The 24,490-nt window shown below is 49.9% G+C and overlaps 1 protein-coding gene across 26 annotated transcripts in view; it reads right to left on the reverse strand.

The window, feature by feature from the left end:
- ARHGAP22 (Rho GTPase activating protein 22) overlaps positions 1-24,490 on the reverse strand; it is a 249,146-nt gene that overhangs the window by 79,321 nt on the left and 145,335 nt on the right. The window contains exon 1 of one of the 26 annotated variants that reach the window (XM_063607372.1): positions 3,090-3,156. The exons of the other annotated variants lie outside the window; for them this stretch is intronic. Within the exon in view, the coding sequence (XP_063463442.1) occupies positions 3,090-3,141 (52 nt within the window). The 5' untranslated portion in view covers positions 3,142-3,156. Of the gene's footprint in view, positions 1-3,089; positions 3,157-24,490 lie in introns of those variants that run through there. 26 annotated transcript variants of the gene reach the window in all.

Raw genomic sequence — 24,490 nt, forward strand, 5'->3', positions numbered from 1 at the left:
CTGTGCATAGCAGGATGGGCAGCAGCATCCCTGACCTCTGCCCACTCCCTCCCTCCCAGGCTATGACAGCCAACAGTGTCTCCATACATTGCCAAATGTCCCTTGGAGCCCAAATGCCCCGGTTAAGAAACATTGGTACGGAACAGCCAGATCTCTATTGCCTATGAGTCTAAATGACTTACAATTCTATCATCCTGTGACTGCCCATAGGCACAATGTGGCATGTCCAAAAATTCTAAGTGCCGCTTCTATCAAACTAGCTCCTCCTGTGTTCCCACTTCGGTGGCCACAACTAGGTGCCCAAGGCAGGACGTTGGGAGCCCCCTGGACTCTTCCTCTCCCTCACCTTTACACTGACCCCAGTCTCCCTGGTGGGCCCATCCGTTCTCAGGCTTTAAATGCTGTCCTCGTGCTGAGACATCCAGATTCACTGCTCCCCTGACCTCCAGACCTGCGGGAAGTCCACCTCCCATCTGCCTACACCCTCTGCTCTCAGATGAGGGCAACTCCATCTTCTGGTTACTCAAGTTGAAACCGGACACATTCTTGCTCCACTCTCTCTCACCTCTCCTATCCATTCCTCTCAGCAAATTCTATTAGCTTCTCCTTCAGAACATAGCTGCAATCTGGTCACTTCTCACTGCTCACCTGGTCTGGGCCACCACCACTCCTCATCTAGAGTGCTGTACAGTCTCCAGGCTCCTTCCTTTATCCCGACAATCTATTCTCAGTTGAGCAGCCACGGAGACCTGGTAGAGGCCTGAACCAGCTCCCCAACCCCTGCTCAACATCCCCCAGCAGGCCCCTCTTGGCAAAGGCCTCGCAGTGAGCCTGAAGGCCCCTCACCCCTACTCCTGCGACGTCATCTCTGGCTCCCCTCCCCTTTGCTTTTGCCAGTTCTCAAGCACACCCGGCATGCTCCTGCTTCACGGTTTTTGGACCTGCTGTTCCCTTGCTCCTGCTGTGGCCCAGAAAGCTGTCCTTGCAGCATTGGCCCCCTTCAGGTCTTTCTTCAGATATTACCTTCTTGGGGAATCTTTCCTGACCACCCTATTTAAGGCTCACCATGCATCACCCACCACACCCCATGTTCCTTCTTGGTCTGAATTTTTTCATAGCACTGATTGCAATCAATACACTCTGTATGTATTTTATGTGTTTACATGACATGCTTATTCATAATGTTTCTGGTTGGCCCACCCCGACTCTGTCTATTTTATAGGCAACTCCAGCACAGCCAGCAGAGCCTGGCATGGAGAGGACACGCACTGAGCCTGAGATGAATAGGAGGTTAGTGAGGGCGGCAGCGGCACAACAAAGGAGACTGGCACACGTGAAACCCTCGCGTAAGGCGGGCATGACACTCACAGACTGATGAGCGTGAGTAGTGTGAACACTTGTGGGATCTTGAGGGAAGCAGTATCACTATTCCCATTTTAAAGAGAGGTAACTCAGCCCAGAAATGTTTAGAAACAGCCCAAGCTCTAACTATGAGCTGTGTGTGTATGTACCAGGGAACTATGACCCCGGGAAGTCTGGCTCCTATCCGAACCCCACTTTTCTCACTGCTTCTGCCTGTGGCTTGTTCAAGGGCACCAGCCCCAGGTGACCAGCCCTTTTTGATTCCAGCCAGGCTTTCTCCCCTCTGAGCTCCTGAACTTAAGGATTTCCTTTTGAGACCCGGGGAGAGGGGGAGGCTCGAAAATGCAGGGGTCCCAGGACAAGAACTGGCTTTCAACTTTTCCATATAAACATTTGCATAAGAAAAAGAAAAAAGAGTAACTGATATGTGTGAAAGCATTTTGTAAGCTGCTGGGACTTATTCCATTATGTTCAGGTGAAAAAGTTGTCAATTGATCAAATTATATATCTGACTTAACCCTTCTTTACCAAGGTTTATTGAAAAATATGTTTTAAAACTTTTTTTTAAAAAAATATTTTTTAAAAGTGGCAGCAGCAATGTATGATTTGTCACAGGGCCCACTGTCACTCTCCTGGCTGCCTAGAGCATAGAAGCCCTCGGAGGGCCCTAGCAGCTGGGTGTCGGGGTGAAGGCCAAGTGTCTAGATGCAGCCGTCTAGAGCAGTGTGATCCAACAGAGATATAATGTGAGCTACATGTGAAACTTCAAATGTTTTAGCAGCTACACTCAAAAAGTAAAAAGGAACAGCTGTATTTATGTTTAAAGTATATACAAAATAAATTACTTTCTTTTTTTTTTGAGATGGAGTTTCACTCTTTTTGCCCCAACTGGAGTGTAGTGGCACAATCTTGGCTCACTGCAACCTCTGCTTCCCAGGTTCAAGTGATTCTCCTGCCTCAGCCTCCCGAGTAGCTGGGAGTATGGGTACCTACCACCACACCCAGCTAAATTTTGTATTTTTAGTAGAGATGGGGTTTCATCATGTTGACCAGGATGGTCTCAAACTCCTGACCTCAGGTGATCCGCCCACCTCAACTCCCAAAGTGCTGGGATTACAGGCCACTGCACTCAGCCAAAAATAAATTACTTTCAATGGCAAAAACAGCAATTACTTTTGCACCAACCTAATATTTTGTTTATTCCAATATATCTACAATAGTAGCATTAATTTCAACATGTCAATTAAAATTATTCAGATATTATACACATATTTGTACAAAGTCTTAAAAATCTAGTGTATATTTAGCACTAACAGCACATCTCAATTTGGACTAGCCACGTTTCATGTGCTTAGCAGCCACATGTGGCTGGTGGCTACAGTGAGGAACAGTGTGGACTGGGGCTGGCGGTGTATGTTGCCTTTGATGGGCCATTATTTTGCCAACCACACTCTCAGGCATCCTGAGACCTGCCTGTGTGTGTGGTGTTAGCCCTGGGCAATGAGCCAGCTGGAGGTTCCTGCACAGGATCCCTAGCGGCGGCCTCACCCTGCCAGATGTACCAGGCTGAACCTCCCTGCTGTCCTCCCAGTCTTCATTCATGTCTTTCATTTCTCTTTATCTGGTTGCGGCCACCAAACACCACTTCCCTTTCAAGGGTTAATCGCCCTCCCCAGTCTCCCAGCCTGGTTCTCGCAGCCTTCCAGTGACTCCAGCTATCCACTTACCCCTGGGCAGACGCCTGCTCCTCTTCAGACACCTGATGGGCCAGAAGGGCATGGTGTGGAGCAGCGGAGGCTGCAGTGAGAGGAGCAGTGGCCAGACACACCTGTTGGGGTGCAGAAAACCACCAGGTGCACGAGGCACTCCTCCACTGCGGGGCTGCGGCCACTCGGCTGCCTGTGGGTATCAGGCTGAGGCCTTTTGTCTCTCCTGGGGAACTTCTGCATTTATCAGTGCCCGAAGGCTGGGACTGTCTGGGGCGGGGCAAGAAGGACTTGCTGGGATCCCCGCCAGTGGGAGGTCGGCGTGGTTGTTCTGCATCCGCATCTGTGCCTGCCACCCCGTGCACTTGTCCTGCTGTGTTCTTGACTCCCTGAGGTGGGGGGAGTGTCCATTCTATTTATCTGGCATGTGGGAACCCCAGCTCAGTGCCACTAGCTTTATGCCTCAGGGTTCTCTCCAGGTGGACCCACCCACCAGGTAGTGGAGATTAATGAATGCATGGGAGAAGCCTGATATAAGTGCTTAGTTGCCACATGGTCTTGAGATAGTTACTTAATCTTTCTGTTTCCATTTTCTCATCAGCAAAACAAGGCCAATAACTAAACCCACCTCCCGGGACTGTGGTGAAGATGGAATGAGACCAAGAAGCCAGAGGCTGGGCACGGCACCTGCATGTGGTACTTGGTAAGCACCCCCGTATCCTCTAAGGTAGGCACATGGTCTGTGTCACAGACAGAGAAGCTGACGCTCCGTGAGCTTTCAGTGGCCCAGGGTCACCACGCTGGGAAATGGCACAGCCAGGATTTGAACTCAGCTGTTGTGGATTCTGTGCGCCAGTCAGCTGCCGCCTTTATGGTGTCTCCCTTGCCTCTGGGACAAAGGGAGCAGGAAGCAGCTCCTTCACCTAGCCTGGTCTCCTTTCCTCCAGCAGCAGTCGCCCCTCCCAGGATGTGGTGTCAGGAGCTCACACCTCAGGCAGCCCTGGAGGGCAGAGGGAGGCAATGAGCACCAAACTTTGCTCAGCAAGTACAGAGCAAGGGGCTACGCCTGTGCCGATGCCACCTGTTCATCTGCCCATCTCCCCCATTTCTCCATCCATCTGTCCACTTGTTCATCTGCCCATCTATCCATCTGCTCATTTGTCTACCCATCTATCTATCCATCCATCTATCCATCCATCCATCCACCCATCTATCCATCCACCCATCTGTCCACCTCTCCAGCAAAGAAAAGCAGCCTCTTAAGGGCAAAGCACAACTGCTGGAAACCCTTCAGAGGGCCTACTGTTCTTGGAATAAAACCCAACTCTGATGTGACCGTGGGCCTCCAGGTCCCTCGGACCACCTCTCCTCCCCCGGCCCATGTCCTGCTGTCAGCCACTCTAGCACCCTCTCTCCCTCAAGCTCACCCTCTTCCCACCAGAAACTTTGCATTCTCTCAGGTGCTCCAAATGCCCTCCTACCTCCTTGCATGGCTGACTCCCTCTCATTTAAAGCCTCAGCTCAAATGTACATTACAGAATCCTTCCCTGGGTGAGAGCCTTCGTCAAGGAGATGCCCCCTCCCACCCAATTAGTCTTACACGACTTTCTCTATAGAACTTATCCTGATTGGAAAGCAGCTTGTTTGTCTGCATACATGTTTACTGCCTGTCTCTGCGAAAGAATGTACGACTTATGAAGGAATGTATGACTGTTCTTTCTGGTGTCCCCAGAGACTAGTCTAGTGCCTGGAAAAGGGTCAGGGTTCAGTGAATGGCAGCAGTCACAGTGGGGGATGTGGAGGGCTCTGGGAGGTAACAGGCAATCTCTCTTAATTAAAATATCCAGCTTTGATTGAGTGCTCACCATATGCTGGGCACCATCCTAAAAGCTTTCGTGTTTTATCTCGATGTCCTCACAACCACCTGATATGGTGTTACAATGATGATACCCGATTTACAGATGAGAACACAGAGGCTACAGAAGGTTGAATAATTAGTCGAAGGTCACATGACTAATAAGATGTATCTTCCCAACTGCCCCCGGTCACCCAAGGGAAATTAGTTGCCAACTGGTGCCTAAAGCACTGGCCACTCACAGCCCACTCTTAATAGCTGAGGATCTGAATGCCCCAGGCAGTCTGGCTGCAGAGTGGGTGCTCCAGGCTCCATCCCTTGGTGGGCAGCCTCTGCAATGGCCCCCAGTGAACCTTCCCTCTGGTAGTCAGACTCTTGTGTAATTACTCCTCGTGAAGGTGGGCAGGACCTAATAACTTGCTTTTAATGAATAGAATGTGGCAAAAATTGACAGGATGTCACTTCTGAGATTAGGTCACAAAGAGACAGTGGCTTCCCTCTCACATTCCCTCGCTTGTTCTCTGGCTTGCTGGCTGTGATGAGGCAGGCTGCCCTGCTGGGAGCTGCCCGAGGCAGAGGCCCACGTGGTGAGAAACTGAGAGAAGCCTCCAGGAACAGCCAGCAAGGGACTGTGGTGGTCTGTCCAGCAGCCCTCAAGGGACTGTCCCTTACAAATAGCCATGTGATTCAGCTTGAAGTGGATCTCCCATCAGTCAAGCCTTCAGATGAGGCCACAGTTGCAGCCAATTCTGTGATGAGCCTGTGAGAGCCCCCAAGCTACAGGATGCAGCCAAGCCACACCCGAATTCCCGACCCACAGAGCTGTGGGATAATAAATGTTTGTGTTTTAAGCCACTAGGCTTGGGGGGTAATCTATGATGTAGCAAAGGTGATGTATGCATCCCCATTTTGTCAAAACATAGCCTGAAGCACAACCATCCCCCTTATGGTCGGTTGTCTTCAGAGGCCTGTACAGTGGGGCTCTGGTGGTATGAGGATATACAATCCTCACATCTCTTCCTGTACCAATAAAGACGGGGACGGTAATAACATTAAATAACAACAGCAGCCTACTATGCGCCAGTCATGTGCCACATACACGCAATCACATAGACTATGGCATTTTATCCTCTCCATAGCTTGTGAGATAGGTGTCATGATTCTCATTTTACAGATAAAGAAACTGAGGCTCAGAGAGATGGACTTTGTTGCTCATAGTCACATAGGTAAGAACTGGAAGAGCAAGAATTCCCAGCCCAGAGCTGCTGCCTCCAGGGCTACCTGTTCTGGCCGCTCTCTTCACCTTAGCTGCTGGGACCTGACCTCCTTCTCTAGGATCTTACCTAAGATCCTTGTCCCCAGGTGCCTGCTGAACAATCGCCTGGTGCCTGCCAGAATATCTGCAGGAAGACAGCCGGTAACACTAGGTAAGGAAGTCTGTACTGCCGTGTGCCGGTTGCTACTTTATGGAATCCCCCTCCTAGTTCAGTGCAGTAATGGAGGGGGGCCGCATCTTGCCCTAAGGAGTTCACAAACCTGGCTGTGGAGGTGCTGTGTAGTACACCTCTGGAGATTGGGGGGTAGGAACCAAGGTGCCCTAACTGCCACTGGGCCGTGAGCTACTCACACTCGGCTTTCTCAGGTCCTAGCTCAGAGTGAAATGGGTATACCGGATTCCTTGGGGCTCTGTGCAGGGGGCCCAGGGCCCACTGCTCCATCCCCCAGGGCAGCACTGCAGTGGGCCCTGGACCCTGACTCTCCCAACTGCCCATGGCTGGTCAGCAGAAACTGCATGCTGCTGACCTCCTAGGGGGTTGACACCTCCCACCTGCCCTTAGGTGGTGATCATGGGACCTGGACAATCCACTGCCTGCACATACAGGGCTAGGGTCTCCCATGGAAAAATTATCAAAACGGCAAGATGTGCTTGCTTAGCTGCAAAAGCAAAGCCCACTCCTGAAGGAGAGCAGGACCCTGACCTTGTCTCCCCAGGGTAGGCCTTGGGCCACAGCTCTGTCTCCTTGGCATGGGTGAAGAGTAGGTGGGGTTCTCCAGGGCAGCTGGGCTTTCTGCTTCCTGCCTCCTCCTCAGCAGCGCTCAGCCAGGGATAGGAGGAGGCTGACGACTCACTTCTATGTTTCCAGAAAGTGTTTTTATTGCCATAAATGCAGAGAGAAAAGGAGACGCAGAAGGCAGAGGGGAAGGAGGGAACAGGATGTTGAAGAGGAAGTGCTGGTGGTCAGCGGATGCTGTGTAAGGGGTCGGCTGTCTGAGGCCTCGCAGTGTGCTGCAGTACAAGCTGAGCAGGCTGGGGAGGAAGGAGCCCCTCCAGGAAAACAGCTCTGGAAAGAAGAGGCAGGGCACTATTGGGGACACAGGAACAAACCCAAGGAAACCTGTGGTCTCACCATCCACCTGCCCTGTCTTCCAGGTCCCCCTTGGCCACAATACCTCAGTCCCAGGTGCAGCTCCTGCCACTCGCAGCAACTGCAAGGCCCAGGGGCTCAATAAATGGACCCCTCTCACTCTGCTCCATCCCCCAGGGCAGCACTGCAGTGGGCCCTGGGCCCTGACTCTGTCGCTGTCTGTCATGGGGTAGGAGAAGGTGGCCATTCCAGGGTCCTCCCAGCAGGGCTGAAGAGATAAAGGGCAGAATATCAGGAGGGGAGGCGACAGACTGAGAGCAGCAGAAACTTCAGGTGTCCATGGTTCCTCTAGGGCTCTGCCTCTGTCTATCCCTTAGAGTTGCTGTGTGTGTACTCCAGAGAAAGAGGATGCAGTGCCTCGGGCTGGTCCCCAACTTGCGTAAGGCTCCCTGCGGGTAACGTCTACCTTGGCCTGTCATCACGAGCCCACATGCTCTGTTTTCTGAGAAGGAAGATGGGATCCTGTGGTGAAAGGAGAAAGCTGGCCCGAGCAGGACACGGCCCAGAAGAGTCTCCCATTACCTACTCTCGCACCCCTGCAGGGACCACGGCAGCCACACTGCATAGCTGTACCAGGGCATCTAGAAACCTGATGAGTCCCTCTCCTCCTTGGGGTGTGCTGGCGAACAATGAAGGCCCCTGAACAAAAATACTAGGCACCTGTTGGTCCTCAGAGCCTCCAGGTGCTCCACATGATGGCCCTTCTGGCCCCTTGCCCAAGCCAGGAGCAAGTGAAGTGGCCCACATGTAGAGGAAGCCACCCCAACACCCCCACCAGTCCCAGCACAAGGATTTAGAGCCCTCTGCATCCCCAAGCAGTGGCCCCGCTGCAGCCTCCCTCTGCCCGGCCCCCTGCCCTATCCTTTGTGGAGTTCTCATACCCACTCTGCACACAATAGCACCTCTTGATGCGCTAGAGCCAAAAGTACAATTCTAGCTGGCCTAAGAAGGGCAGCAGCCACAGAGTCCATACTCAACATTTCAGAACCCAAAATGCCCAAACAAGCAGGCAATGACAAAAGCCAATCCAATACCAGAAGCAACATCATGACCAAAGCAGGGGAATGGGACACCAGGATACACAAAGGTGATGGAATGACAGGCAGCCATTGAAAGAGGTGCATACCTATCACTCATTAAAGAAGATCTGGAAAGAAATGAAAAGCAGTTCTATTTTACAGGCTGCCCTAAGACTAGAGATGCAGCCACCGAGACCCAAGGGGAGCTTCTTGAAGGGACATCTGAGAAAGGCTCCCTCCTGTCTAAGAAGGACTCCACCAAGAGACCCCTCTCCATGGAAGCGGCGTGTCCTGCCTGTTGGTCGCTTGGTGGTCATCTTGCAGCCACTCCGGCCAGTGAGCAGAGCCAATAGTCCAAGGCGGGTGAAGGGGCAGGGGGAGGCCATGTCCTCATTGACAGTGCTGGGGCCCCGAATCACCAGCCTGGGGGGCCACCTCCCTCTGGGTTTCTTGGTCTGTAAGAATAACATAGCTCCTTTGATTTTGGAAGGTTACATGGGCTTTCCTGTTTCATGCAGCTGGAAGCAGGATGGTACAGATGGCGTGAGAGCCACAGGCCGCCCGCGTAGCTGCACCACCTCCTCCCCAAGCTGCCAGGCATGGGCAGGCCTCGCTGGCTTGCTGGTGCACACTGGCGGCCTGCAGCTCACCAGTCTAAGGGGAAATCTGAAAAGAGACTTGACAAAACTGAACATCCATTTTGATAAATATTCTTTGTTAAATGAGAACAGATGGCTTCTTCACCTGGATATACTCAAAGCCAACACTGCATTCAGTGGAGAGACAATGGCACCATTCCCATCAAAGCCAGGAACGATACAGGCACGTCTAATGAAGCCCCTGGTATAGAGCATTTCCCTGGAAGGGTTCACCAACCAGACAAGAGAAAGAATGGAAAACTATGAAAGCTGGAGAGGAGGGTGAGCTGTTATTACTCCTGCTGTTAAATTATTTTTCAGGGTACTTGTTTGTATGTGTGGAAGTTCTAAGTCAATGAGCTGAAAACCCATCATAATCAATAAAAGAATCCAGTAAATCAACTGAGTGCAAAATTAATATATAAAAAGAACAATCTATTTGTAAATTAGGAGAAACAGAAATGCATTCTATGTATATAAGTAGGAAAATAGAGATGCCGGCAGCATAATAGAGATGCCAATTCTCTCTAATTTGGTCTATTAATTTAACACAATATGAATAGCATTTCTTTTTAAACCAGACAAGTTGATTCTTAAGGTTCATAAGCAAAAATAGCAAGTGCACTTTTGAAAGAAAACATAGTGAAGTCCGACCAGCCCAACCAATTATTAAAAGAGAGTATAGAGGCTGGGCATGGTGGCTCACACCTGTAATCCTAATACTTTGGGAGGCCAAAGTTGGAAGACTGTTTGAGGCTAGGAGTTCCAGACCAGTCTGGGCAACATAGCAAGACCCCACCTCTGTAGACAATAATAATTAAAAAATTAGCCACGTGTGGTGGCACACACCTGTAATCCCAGCTACGCAGGAGGCTGAGGTAGGAGGGTAACTTGACCTCAGCAGAGCAAGAAGCTGAAATAAGCTGTGATCTGAACTCCAAACTGGGTGACAAAGCAAGACTCTATCTCAAAACAAAACAAAACAAAACAAAAACAACAACAAAAACCTGAGTAGAGCTACTCAGTAATTAAAACAGCACTGGGTGGCATGACCAGAGAAAGACTCACACACATATGGGAGTTTGGAATGTTTAAGGAGCTCTTTCAAAGTGGTGAGGACAGGTGGGATTCTCTAATAAATGGGATAGGGACAATGGGAGAGCCACATGAGGAAAAATCAAGCTGAATCCTTATGTCACACCTTACAACCAAATAAAAATACACAATAGATCAAAGATTAAGGCCAGGCGCCGTGGTTCACACCTGTAATCCCAGCACTTTGCGAGGCTGAGGCGGGCGGATCGCCTGAGGCCAGGAGTTCGAGACCAGCCTGGCTAACATGGTGAAAAAACCCCGTCTCTACTAAAAATACAAAAATTAGCTGGGCGTGGTGGCGGGCACCTGTAGTCCTAGCTACTCGGAGGCTGAGGCAGGAGAATTCCTTGAACTCAGGAGGTGGAGGTTGCAGTGAGCCAAGACGATGCCACTGCACTCCATCCTGGGTGACACAGTGAGACTCCGCCTCAAAAAAAAAAAAAAAAAAGATTTAAAGTTGAAAAATGAAACTATAAAAGTGCCAGGCTCAACCATGTGAGAAATTTTGTATAAAATTTTGGAGAAGGCCTTTCTAAGTATGACTCAAAAACAAGAGACCACAAAAGAAAATGTAACTACATGAAAGTTAAAAATAGTTGCAAGGCAAAGAAAAGAAAGTGAAAAGACAAATGGCAGAAGGAGAGGGCCCAGCTACATATCCATAAAATGGGATGCTTTGCAGGTATTAAAAAATGAGGGTGTACTTTATGCCCAGATTTGTTTGAATATGTACAAAGTATCTCTGGACAGAGAAAGAGAACAGTGGCTTTTTCTGGGGATGAAGGTGAGTGGCTGGAAGGCAGGGAAACAGGGAGACTGGCTTGTGCCTTCTGATAGTTGTACTATTTGTTACCTATTTTAAAAAACAAATGAAAAGGAAGTTTAATATAAAGTGACAGGTGAAATAAGCCTGCTCACACCACGTGTTCCAGGTGTGTGGGTGAGGCCAGTGCAGGGCCCCTGAGGCCTCCCCATGGGAGGTGCTTTTGGCTGGTTTACCAGCATCTCAAGGGAGGGGTTGCAGCTGAAGGCATACACCTGATGGGGATGGTGAGGAAAGTGGGCAGACCTTCGAGCTGTTGCTAGAAGTAGATTTTGGTTTTGACAATCTCTTTGGAAGAATAATTTGAGATATATCAACATTTTAAATGACCCAGCAATCTATTCCTAGAAATTTACTCTTCAGATAAATTTGTACACGTGCATAAAAAGGTAGTAAACATAACTGGGAACAACTTAACCTTTAATCAAATTAAATAATGTATTGATTAAATTATGTACATCCAAAAAAAAAAAAAAAAAGAAGGTGGTGAAACTGTGTGAAGTGATACGGGATGCTCCGTTACTATGTGGAAAAAGTAAATGGATGATATATACTCAGAGGTGCATAGATCTGCATGCCTATTTCTGGAAGGAGGAGCTGGATACTGGGCCCCAGGCTAGCTCCCAGAAGAGAAGGGAGGGTCTCAGGAGCAGGGGAGGAGCAGCTTCCTCTCAGGAGAGGCTCTGAAGTGCTGGCATGTGGATTCTCATAGGCACAGATGACTGTCTTGATTGAAGATTGTGTTTATTTTCATTGCTGAGAGAGTCAGGAACTTGTGTTTGGTGCTGGAGAAGTTAAGCCAGCCCTGTGTTCTGAGTACTTTTAATTTAGGAAAATGCCCCAAATGTCCTCCAAATGGTTTCAGCTCTGTTCCCCTTTCACTAGCTTATAATCATAGCAGAGTTTCACTTCTTAAAACCAGCCTCTCCCTAAGAATCTTCCTTTGTGATTCTGGGGATGCTGGGGCTTTTAGGGGATCAGTGTGTGATCTTGCCCTGGGCAGTACCCCGTGGGAGAAGGAGGACTCTGATTTTTCTCCCAGGGACAATTGCAGAAGTGAAGAGTGTGGGAACAGCTGGGGAATGCCCAGGCACTGCCAAGGGGTGGTCTCTGCAGTGCAGTCAGAACTTTCCCTTCTCCATTGAGAATCTTACATCATGGCCTTACCCTGTTGTCTTCAGGACACGTCCCAGTTTGCTGCTTCCCACTGGGCTCCTGCGTGATGAGCGGAGAGCACCTTTCCAGCCCCAGCCAGCTCTCCCCATCTCACCGGACACTCCGGGCACCCTGCCCTCTTGCTTATTGCCAGGAAGCACCACATTCTTCATGCCTTCAGGTCTTTGCACATGCTGGTGCCTTTCCCACCTGGCCACCTGGCAAACTCCTACTCATTCATCAAGACCCAGCTCAAATATCCCTACTTCTCCCTCACCTTCCCCAACCATTGCCCTTCATCCACTCCCAAATTTCCATATCCCATTCTTCCTCCCATAAATATTTATTGATGGTCTACCATGTGCCAGACACTGTGCCACATACTGGGGACACAGCAGTGACAAAAGCAAGAGTCTCTGCCTCTCAGAGAGTGTGGCCCGGTAGCGGAGACAGGCATTAACCAACATCATCAACAAACTCAAAGCAGCCAATGCTAGGAAGGATCCCGGGGGCCTACTGGGGTCAGGGATAAAGGCATAAATTCAGAACAGCATCCTCTCGGCCACCTCCACCCATGGCTTGGGCTCGCCTGGCTCTGAGGCTGATTGGACGAGGCCCCCTCGTCTCCTGACCTTGGAGAAGCCAGGACTTGGCCAGGCTTCCGCAGTAAGAATGCATGGCTGAGACTGGAAAACACCAAGGAACGTGGTGCCATCACCAATGTAAAAATATTTGGAGGGAGAAGAAAATAAGTTAAAACAGCAGCATGTTAAACGGAATATGTTAACTGTCAGCTGAAGACCATGTTCCGAAATGTTCAAGAGAGGGGTTGTGGGGACGAATGGGTGGCCTGGTGGCTGATGTAACTGATGCTGAGTGACCTGGAGGGAATAACGGATGGCTCAACTCATTATTCTAAGGAACAAAAAAGGAACTAACATTTATGAGGCACCTACTCAGTGCCAGCTTCCAGTGTCAACCTGTCCAGTGACTCTGTGGAGGGGAGGGCTATTTATTTCTACATTGGTACAAACGATGTCAGACTCAGAGATTAATGAGGCCCCACACCTGCTGCTGCGGCTACTGCTGCTACCGTCCCTGGCACCACCACCCTGCTAACACCACATACATGCTTTGCGAAGCTCCTCTCCCAGCAACTCTGGGAAGTACAGGCTATTATCACGCTGTCCTTCCCTACCATCCCATGGTGCCGGGAGAAGCCCAGGCCACTGGGTGAACCTCCCAAGTCCAGGAGGCTGGTAAGTGATAGAACTGCAATGTGCATCGATGTCCCCTCCTCAGCCCAAGTCCTGCTGGCACCCACCTGGAGTGCCCCTTCCGGGCCTCCTGGGGTATGAGTGGTGCCTGCACCTCCCCTAACTCCTGCTGGAGTGCTCTGCTATGAGTGAACATATCAACATTTGCTAAATGAGTAACTCCGAGCAATGTGGCCTAATAGGAAGCAGATATGAACCCCGGCTGGCCTGTGCCTTTCTCTACTTTGGGTTGCTATTGAGAACGTTTTCCCCCAACTAACAGTGTGTCTTAACCTGGGTTCCCTAAAATCAAAGCCTGAGGAAAAGGTTATTGTTCAGGAAGCTATCCCAGGGAGAAGTGCGGGATGGGGAAGGAGGGATGGGAAGGAGGGAGAGCCCCACAGGGAAGCTGGATAAGCTGCCTGCTGCCCTGGGGGCCTGGGGACTCCATTTGGCCTCATGAAATGTGTGTCAGGACTGCCAGTCCTGGGATGAAAAGGGGAGGAAGGATCCCCTGGCTCCAGTCATCCAGTGGCCAAGGGTGATCCCTGGAACCTTAGCTCCCCACTCTCCAGAGGGCTGGACCCATGCAGGAAACCTGAAGGGCAGGGAGGCTGATTCTTCCAGTGAGACCACAGGTACTTCCCAAGACTCTGGTGTGTGCAGGATGCTGTGCTTGACATATGGGGTGGCCTGGAGGGGGTGTGTGGGTGAACAAGGGAGACAAGGCCCCCGCTTTCCTGGAGAACCAGCCAAAGGACAGGGAGCCAACCAAGGTGGCCGGGAGAGCTCAGATGGATGGGATAACAGAAATGGGGTGGGTCAGGAAAGGCCACTCTGGGGAGGGGATCCTCTGGCTGAGAACTCAGGAACAGCAGGGGCTGGCTTTCTTGCACAGATCTGGTCTGGGCACAAAAGGATGAGCAGGGGAGGCGGTTGGCAGATGGACAGGAGAACTACAAAGGCCCCGAGGTGGGAAAACTCCTGAGCTCTTCTGTGGGGCTCCGTGGGCTGAGGAGGGCAGGAGTGGGTCAGGAGCTTAGATAGGAAGTTCTGGCAGGTGTCCAGGGGAGGGAAGCAGAGGCTGGGGCCACATGCGCTGGGATGCAGGTGGTGACAGGCACCCAGGCTCAGTGCCTGTCTGGATCTGAGACTCACCAGAACTTGCTCATAAGTTGGGGGTGAGCTGAGAGAGGGGGTGGGAAGAGTCCCGGTAGTGATGAATTGAGAGGAAATTTGAGAGCATGGGGTTCAAGCACCTGGGTGTGAGTGGACCCTAGGCAGGCAGAGGGGCCCAAGCAAGCAATGGGGAGAGGGGGTGCCCCAAGTCCCACCACACCCTGCTTTCTCTGTCTCCAGAAACTGTACATTTTATTTTATTATTACTATTATTTTTTAAGACAAAGTCTCGCTCTATTGCCCAGGCTGGCATGCAGTGGCACAATCTCGGCTCATTGCAACCTCTGCCTTCTGGATTCAAGCGATTCTCCTGCCTCAGCTTCCTGAGTAGCTGGGATTACAGGTGGCTGCCACCACGCCCAGCTAATTTTTGTATTTTTTAATAGAGATGAGGTTTCACCATGTTGGCCAGGCTGGTCTCGAACTCCTGATTCAGGTGATCTGCCCGCCTTGGGAAACTGTACAGTTTAGACTAAATATAATAAATAAATAAAAATCAGTCTGTAATTGTAAGCATCAAACAAAATATGCTGGTGGCATCGCCCCACTCCCATCCCACTCCCCTAATCCATCCCCACCATGAGACCACGTCCAGCAGCTCCAAAAATACAGATGCAGGAGTCCCGTGTGCCTGACTCTGCTCTCCTGGCTGTCGGCCACCGAGCCCCATCCCCAATTCTGCATCACAAAACCTCCCAGAGCCAGGCTGGAGGTGGCTCCAGAACTCCTCCTTGTGGTTGGGGCAGGGCCTGGCTGGCCATTCCCAGTTCCTTCCTGGAAACCTAGGATGGGTGGATGGGGATCCCCTGGGAGGATTTTTGCCTCCCTAGAGGTGTGTTCAGATGGCTTCTCCTGGCTGGGATGGAGAGAGGGGTAGGCCAGGAGGGCTGCCTGGTGGAGGCATGCTGGAGATGTAGCCAAGGCCTGTAAGGAGCCTGTAAGGGCTGGTTGGAGAAGCTGCAGCCCAAGGGAAAGTGGCTTGACAAATGGCAGAGGCCGCCAGGGCCTGTGGCTCTCCACACCCGTGTTCTACCGGCCCAATACTCCGTACCCCAGTTCTGCCCCCTCTCTGGCTAGTCACGCAGACATTTGTTGAACCACAAAATCTATAGGCATGTGAGAAACTTCCCTAATTTGATTTGGCCACCACGTATCTCTCACCGATACGTATCTCTCACCGTGAAGAGGCTCCTTCCCTCTTCACGAGGAGTTCCTGTAAGGTCAGGCAGCAGTGGGCCCTCCTCGGTAGCTGGGTAGGACCTCAGGGCCTCAGCTAATGTCCTTCCCACTCTTTTTCACTCAAGTTCTTTAGGTTCTTATAAAAACAACATATAGTCAGGCACCGCTTGGTGACAGGGATACGTTCTGAGAAATGTGTCATTAAGCAATTTTGCCATTGTGCAAACCCCACAGAGTGCGCTCACACAAACCTAGACAGTACAGGTACTGCACACCCAAGCTCTATGGTACAGCCCATTGCTCCTACAGTACAAACCTGCACAGCATGAGACTGTGTGGAATACTGCAGGCAATAATAACACGGTGGGAAGTATTCATGTATCTAAACATAGAGAAAAGGTACCATGAAAATACAATACTATAATAGGATCACTGTCACATATGCAATCTATTGACTTAAACGTCATGATGTGGCACATGACTGTACTATTTTCATAAGCTGCCTCCTTCCTGGAGGCCAGGTATAAGCATCCAGACATGTAAGAAGTACCCTTGCCAGTGCTAGGATAGAAGTTTCACAGGTTCACTGTCATCCAGCACCATTCCCTAGCACAACACCAGGAGGCAGCCATTCACATGGTAGTCTAAGCGCATGCGCCCCCACCAAGGCAGCCACTCTCACTGTAGTCTAAATCAATGGTGCCCTCTGGAGGCAACATGGTAGCTTATGTGAATGGTGCCCCTAGAGTTATGTGACACGAGAATGTTCTCACATTCAAGCCTGTAGACAACCTTCAGGAAGGTCTTATTTTTCCATTTTCTGCAGAAGGAAACTGCTCAAGCAAGAAGGCCAGAGCTAGGATTTTATGCTTTGTCCGCTAGACTCTTAGTTCAGCGCTATTCCCCTTGGCAAAGCTCACAGGGCTGGGGAGCAAAACCGGAACTCCTCCAGCCTCTCAGGGCCTCCCACGCCCCCCACCAGTACCCCAGCAAGATAGGGTTCAGCACTAATTTTGGAAAACACGCTCAAAAATGACCTTGTTCCCAAGCGCCATCATCTTAGCCATCCACATGTGAACTTGCAGAGCCAGAAAAGCTGCCAGACCCAGGGTGACTCCTGTCCCTTCCATACACAGAGCATCACAGTAACACCTGGTTTATCTAGAAATCACCCATCTGTCAACCTCATCCATCTAGAGTCCAAGGACACGCAAAACAATGATTGGGAAAGGCCAAACAGGTGAAGGTCCCCTATGAGCCAAACGACTGACCTTCGAGGGCCTTACTTGGGGCTTGCTGACTCTTACTTTGCATACATTTCTAGCAAGTGCAGTTCACTGCTTTATGATATGCAGTGAATTAGAACAGGCAGTTAAAAAAGGATTGGGAGAGCTGACAGAGGCAGCCATGCTGACATCAGGAGGTGATGGCTGACAGCAAGAGAAGAAACAGGAAATGCCAGGACTCAGAAAGGTTAGCCTTTTGGGGAAAGGGTGAGCAACATCAACATAAAAGTCAACCGTGCAGGCACACAGAGTGAAGAGTGAAAAGTGAAAAGTCAGTCTCCCTCCTGCCCCACACCTCTGTGTGCTGGGTCCTCTCCCACAAAGCAGCACCTGTGAGCAGTTTCATGTGTCCTCATGGGACAGTCTCCACCCATGTATCCATGTGCTGAGGACACCAGGACAACAAGCAGTCAATCCCGAATTTGCTCACAACCTCAAGTGGGGGCGGCCACAGGCTAAAGAAATCACAAAACCTCCCATTTACTTTGTAATTCACTTAAGGATAGGAAGCCACCAGTAACAGCCCCCACTCAGCCAGACACAGTAATTACACCGTGAGCAACTGAGGCTCGGAAATGCTGGGGGGTGGGGGTGGGGGTGGGGGTGGGGGGGATCTGAACATAGAAATGCCAAGTCCCTTGCCTGAAGCCCTGCAGCTGCTGAGTCATGTGGACCTGCTTGTCTTGGAGGCACCTGCTTCTCGGGCCATCCCTGCCTTCCACTGGGATGGTCAGACTCCAAGTGTCAGGGCTCAAAGGCTGGGGTGGCCACTCTCCTTACTGAGGTGGGTTTTGTTCATTACATGGTAATGCTTTGAGAATCCCAAAACCACCTGTGGGACTTCAGCCTCTGGCCCAGCTTTCACCCCAGGCATATTTGGACTCCCAGGCAGAACTTCCCCATCAAAGGTCACTTTTCCTGCTGCAGTTGGGTGTAACAGCCTCACCACTGCTCAGGTAGCGGCCATGTGTGCCTCATGACCAGCTGTTACTGGGGACATGTTGGGGACCTGCTGACGACAAGTGGCTATACTTTTAGAAAACTCAAAACCCCACTTCAGTGCGGCTGGCATGGCTGCCCAGCAAGGGCTGCTGTGTCCTGGCTGCCTAAGCCTTTCCCACCCGGGAGGGGGTCCCATCAGCCACTCCCAGATCCACTGTGAGGCCCACTGCAGGCCCTTGTCTTCAGGCATGGGCCAGGACCAGCAAAGTCACCTCCTTTTGGAGCCATGTCTGGCTGCCTATGCAACTCATGGGTAGGGATCCATGGGAAAAGACAAAAAAATGGGAAGTCATCAAACCCTTTGAACAGATGGGCCCACTGCCAGGAGCTCTAGCCACACCCGCATCCTGCAGGGCCAGGGAAGGCCAAAGCAGGCTGCCCAGCCAGGCAGCTGTGTGAGGAAGGGCCTGAGGGTAAATTGTATGGGAGGCACTGCCCAGGGCAGGGTACATTCACATAGCAAAGGCTCTGACAGGTCCAGAAGCTGGGAAAGCCCTGAAACTGCTCCACTTATCCCAGGTACACAAAATGCGTTGCTAACTAACAGTGACACCAATCAACATGCCAGGAGCAAGCGTTCCTAAGGATGCCCTGTGGGTACCACTGGGGCAGGGGAGAGAGATGCAGTTGGTGAGGATACCACTGTTATCTAATGGGAAACAGAGGTCTGCCCACAGGGGAAGGCAGAGAATGCCCGCGGCTCTGAAACTGAATGCTAAAGGCTTTATTCTCCTGGGTTCCCCCTGTTACTCTTTGCTCATTGTCAGTCCACCCAACTGTAGCTGAGCAGGCTCTGGGCTGAAGTCTGACGTCAGAGCTGGGGGTGTGGGGACAGCCACGAGAAGGGCAGTGGTCTCACCTGCAGAGCACAGCATGCCATCCTGCACTCAGCTGGCGAGCCTGGCGCAGGATGTGCTCCTGGCCAGCGTGGGGGACCAAAGTCTCTGCTGGACCCCATGGGGCATCGCTCAGGAGCACCCAGGACAGGGAGGACACCAACATCCTCAGTCAGTGGAGCAGAGGGGACACCTCCAGCAGAGGCCAGAACAGGATGCCAGGCACAGCGGAGCTTTGTTCTGATGTCTACCATCGATGGCTGTGCAGACGCTCCATGAATGACACTGTTGTGGTATTTTAAGAAGATTCTACAAATAGCACTAACTTGGAATGGGCCTCAGAGCCAGGCTCATGAATGCTCAAGTCGAAGGCGGGCCAGCCTGGGAGCTCCAGCCAGGACAATGGGGCCTCACAGCAGAGGCAGGACAGGATGCTAGGTGACCCTGGCCTCTTCTGGGGCTCCACAGCCTCATTTCCCCCAGACTCGCTGGGCCCTCCCCGCACAGCCCCATCCTCCCCACTATCAGTGCCTTCCCAGAAGGTTATTGGAAAGGAGAGGTTCTCTGAATAAAGGGAGGGGGCCGTGACATCCTTTCAGTGCCTGCTACTCCGGATTTCCAGGGACTTCCAGGCTCTGAAGACGCCCGACGAGTCATGGAGGAGGGGGCACAGGAAGGAAGGATGTTCTCAGATTTTCATCAGAAATCACTTTATTAGGAGAAACTCAAAGACCTGTAGTCCCACAGTCAAGAAGTACTAACAGAACGCTTTCCAGACAGTCCATTCTGGACACTTGGAAGACAGCCGAGAGAAGAGAAAAGAATATGAATTTTGGAGTTAGTCAGCGGTGGGTTCAAACATAGCTTCACCAGCCACATCTAGGTGGCCTGGGGCAAGTTTTTTACCTCTTGGAGCCTTGATATTTTCATCTCTTTAAAACCAAGGGCATTGCACCCCCTCGTGGGGACAGCTGAGAACCCAGGGCACAGTAAGTCCTCAGCAAATGTTGGCCTCTCTTCCTCCCTGAGTGAGAGACCACTGATTTAGCGCATGAGCATGCTCCCCCCATAGAACAGTTCTGTGCTATGGCTGAAAAACACAGCAGGCATAGAAGGAACTCCTCTTGACCAAGTGAATCTGCAGACATCAGGGCAGGCAGCAGGAGCCTAGGTGGGACAACAGAGAGCACTGGGGCCTGCGGCAAAGTAGAGAGGCTTACATCTAAGCCATTTTGTCCTGTCTGGTACTTGGAAAATGTCTTGAGACAACAGAGGAAAGATCATTTAAGAAAGCGGTGCCTGACCCCACCCCTGGCACATTCTAAACCGGGCTGCAGCCATGGAGCAGCTATGCCCTCCAGCTGTCTCAGAGGTGGCATGGAAGGGCTCGGCTTCCTCCCTGCACCCTCATCCTTGTCTTGAGTAACTCTTGTATGTACTGTCTCCACCTCCACCATTTCAAAGGAAGGAAGGGATAGCACTGCTCTGTGAGTGCTATTAGTGGCCTTGCACAGTTTTGTGTGCAGAACTTGTGCTCAAGTCACACAGACTAAACTAAAATGAAGTGAGGCAGCCTTGCTCAGAGCCAAGAGCACAGGGATCCCCAGACTCAGGGGCTGTGGGTGGAGTCCTAGCTGGCCCACTGACATGCTGTGTGGCCTTAGTCAAGTCATTTAGTCTCTTTGGACTAAAAAAAATCATCTGGAAAACGAGAAGGCTGAGCCAGGTGATCTCCAAGGACCTCTCCTCCAACCCCTCCGAGGCTGTATGTTACATCTAAAAGTAAGCGTGATGCCATCATTAGCAAGAGGGGGTCAGGGTTTGAACAGCAGATGCCCTCCTTGACTCTTCCCTGGTGGCTCTTCACTGGAATAGACCTTGCTTGTTTTTCAAACTGGACTGGAGCAGGATAGAGAGTGGCTGTTTGCAGGCAGGTGACTCCATGCATGGCATGGCAGCCAGGACCTCACCAAGTTAGAAGGTGCTGGTGTCTACAAAGGACCTTGGTTGCCCTGGCCCTCATCAGGAAGATGGTGTGTGGTACTGGTGGACGCACATCCTGCACAAGTCCTGCTCTCGGTGCCCTCATGGCACACGGCAGCCCTGAGATGCCACTCACCCAGCCAGCATGAGACTGAGGCCCAGAGAGCTCAGGCACATGCTCAGTGGCACAGCAACAGTCAGGATTTGAGCCCAGGGTGGCCTGACCCCAAGGCCATCCACGCTGCCCCTGATTCTGCACCCTCAACTCCCAAGGAGCTGCTGCTCCCTCCACACAAGCCATGTGCCCCAGAGGGTGATACAGGCATCTCTCCATCCGACTCTCCCTATTGGTAAACGGAGGAAGCAGAAACAACCTAATCTCAAATACCTCTCCTTGCTCCAAGGTTCAGGGACTCTCTGCTTCCAGAAGTTGTTGATGCAGACTGGGTGCTGCTGGAAATCCTCAACAATGGCTCCATAGGGCCCAGGACTCATCATAACAAAGTGGCCCGTAAGTCCCCAGAAGAGGACTGGAGCGTCCATGCTGGGCCAGTCATGAATGCACCAGATACTTGATAATGACATCATTGACTGTTCAAGTCATAATGACTGAACGAATCCCAGGGTGGGGTTGCCTGGTCCTGAATGGCCCTGGCCTGTAACGGTCAGCACTGAACCAGCTTGTCAAGATGAGCACTGAGTTAAAAATCCTCTCTGCCGCTTCTGTGGGCTCCCAAGTGGATCTGACTGTGACAGGCTGAAGAACAGCAGTCCCTGCCCACCTCCCCCAATTAGCCCCCAGTCTCAACAACAGCCTGAGCAGATTTAGTGGGCAGGGAGGAGGCTGCTCCAGGGACAGAGCCCTACCTCAAGAGGAACTCCAGTGGTGAGCAGGCTCTCTGCATGACTGATTCTCAGAGAGGAACCTGGTCAGGCTGAAGCCACAATGGGGAAGTTTGTATCTGACCTTTAACTTCTTCCAAACTGGATTGACTAGGGGATGTCCCAGGCCTTTTGTTGCCAGTTTCATTGGCAAATGGCATATGCTGCTTTTCTTATTGTCCTTTGGTGTTCTCCATTGCTATTTCTCAAAGTGCACACTGGCTTCTCAGTTGTGTAGTATTAACATGAAACAGATACAAGAGTGCAGGCTCTGGTGCTAGATAGCCTATGGGAATCCCAGCTGTGGGTGGCCTTAGGCAGGAAATTGCACCTCAACTTCCTCATCTCTAAAACAGGACAATTAATAAAGTCCACTTGAGGGCTAGCATGAGGATTAAATGAACTCTACATAGAAAGTGCTTAAAACAGGGCTTGAAGCATAATGTTTATGTGTTAAAAATGCTTTTATTTCAACAAAACACTACTGGTCTCATCACTTTTTAGCATTTTAACCTAAGCCTCAAGCCAAATAATAATCATTTCCATTTTGGGACATTTTCTGTGTGCTAGCAATCTTACACACAGAGGCCAATTTAACTCTTCCCTTAACACAACCTAGTGAGACATCCCAATTTACAGACAAAGGTGTCCCTCTTTGGCTCAGAGAAGCATCCCATCCAAAGGCTGCACAAACAGTAGATGGCAGAGCCAGAATTCAGAACCAGGTCAGCCCAGCTCCAAGCTTCCAGAGCTTCCAACATTTCACACTGCTTCCTTGAGACCAAGCCCTCGGGTACCTTAACCCACCTCCATGTCACCACATAGCATTTAGATAAAGATTAGGTAAGGGGGACAAGGCCGCATCTAGAGAAGCCTTGAGAACTTGCTCATATACCTTGGTATGAATTCATTTCTCAAAGATTCTCATTCCTAGAGCACTGTAAAAATTTGATCTGTTTTGCAACTTCTTAAAAAAGCCCCTTTTACAGAACATTGCTTTTTCTCTCTTTCTCCCCCACCCGCTCTTTTTTAATCCCCCGTGCTTCCACAGACACTGAGAGAGCATTGTCATATTTAATCTGACTCAGAGCTCACTCTGCAGGAAAAGATCTAATTCCAGGGCATTTGTCAAAAACAATCAGCAGCAATTCCTTAACATTACAGCTGCCTAAAGCTGTGATACCAATTGGGGCAAACAAGAGCTGGCCAAAACTTGCAGATCTGGGGAAGGAGATATCCAGTGGGGGCTTTGAAAACCCATGATATACTCCTAGAGATCCAGAAAGCCATATGCCTGAGCAGCGCTATGCCATTGTGGAGGAAAGACGTAAGAGGGCCTCTGTCTCTCATCTCTGGCTGATTTTGAGTCTCTGCACAAGCAGGAAGGGAAGACTATGGCAGAGTCACAAACTTCCTAAGCAATGGAAGTGTGCCCCAACACACAAACATACATGTGCAAACACACTCTCCTCAAAGGGTAGAAGACTTATTGCTTCAAGACACTTAAGTATATTTCTGACAAATCATTGGCTGACCAATAAACTAACCAAGAGACTTGGGTGACTGCATATGACAGGGAACACAGATTTAATTCAGGAAATTCACTAAACAAAATAGCTACAACAGCAACCTGAGGAGGGAGGGTAAATCTGATTTGCAGAGTTGCCACATTATATTATTTACAATGTCTAGGTTTCAACAAAAGATTGTAAGATACCCAAGAAAAATAGGTAAGTATGGCCCATACACACACAAAATAGCAGTCCATATAAACTGTCCTTGACCTAGATGTTATACTTACTAGATAAAGTCTTCAAATCAGCTACTGTAAATATGTTCAAAGAACTAAAGGAAACTATGTCTACATAATAAAACATAGTGTGACAATGATGTCCCACCAATTACAGAATGTCAATAAAGAAATAAAAATTATAAAAAGAAACAAATATAAATTCTGGAATTTAAAAGTACAATAACTGAAATACATAAATCACTATTTGGGCTCTAACAGCAGATTTGAGCTTATAGAAGAAAAAAAATCAGTAAACTTGAAGATAGGTTAATTGAGAATAGCCAGTCTGAGGTCCAGAAACTAAAAAATAACGAAGAAAAATTAACAGAACCTCAGAAATTGATGGGACACCATAAAGTGTACCAAAATACACAAAATGAGAGTCCTAGAAGGAGAGGGGAGAGAAAAAAGGTAGAAAGAATATTTAAAGGAATGATGGTTAAAACTTCCCAAATTTGTTGAAAAAAAGAGATTTACACCTAGACACATCATAGTCAAGCTGTCCAAAGGCAAAGAATCTTGAAAGAAACAAGAGAAAATACAAGAGATTCTCATTAAAATTAACAGTTGACTTCTCATCAGAAACCATGGAAACCAGAAGGCAACAGAGCAACATTTTCAAAATACTGAAAGAGAAAAAAATGACAGTCAACCAAGAATTCTATACCCAGCAAAACCATCATTCATAAATGGAGAAGACATTCTCAGAGAACTAAAAACCAAGAATATTCAGTCCTTCATCCTAGCTGATCAGACCTACAAGAAATCCTAAAGGGACTCCTTCAGGAAAAATAAAAGGACATTAGATGTTCATTGAAATCCACATTAAGAAATGAAGAGCGCATATATAGTTAAAAATAAAAGACAAAATAAATGTATTTTTATAGCTCTTCTATTTAAAAGATAACTGCACAAAGCAGTACTTACAAAACTCCAGTAATTCATAAAGATATAATTAGTATGGCAATAATGGCACCAACGAGTCAGGCAGCAGGGAGAACAAAGTTATATTGGAG

Source organism: Pan paniscus, chromosome 8 (genome assembly GCF_029289425.2).
Source record: "Pan paniscus chromosome 8, NHGRI_mPanPan1-v2.0_pri, whole genome shotgun sequence".
NCBI lineage: Eukaryota > Metazoa > Chordata > Mammalia > Primates > Hominidae > Pan > Pan paniscus.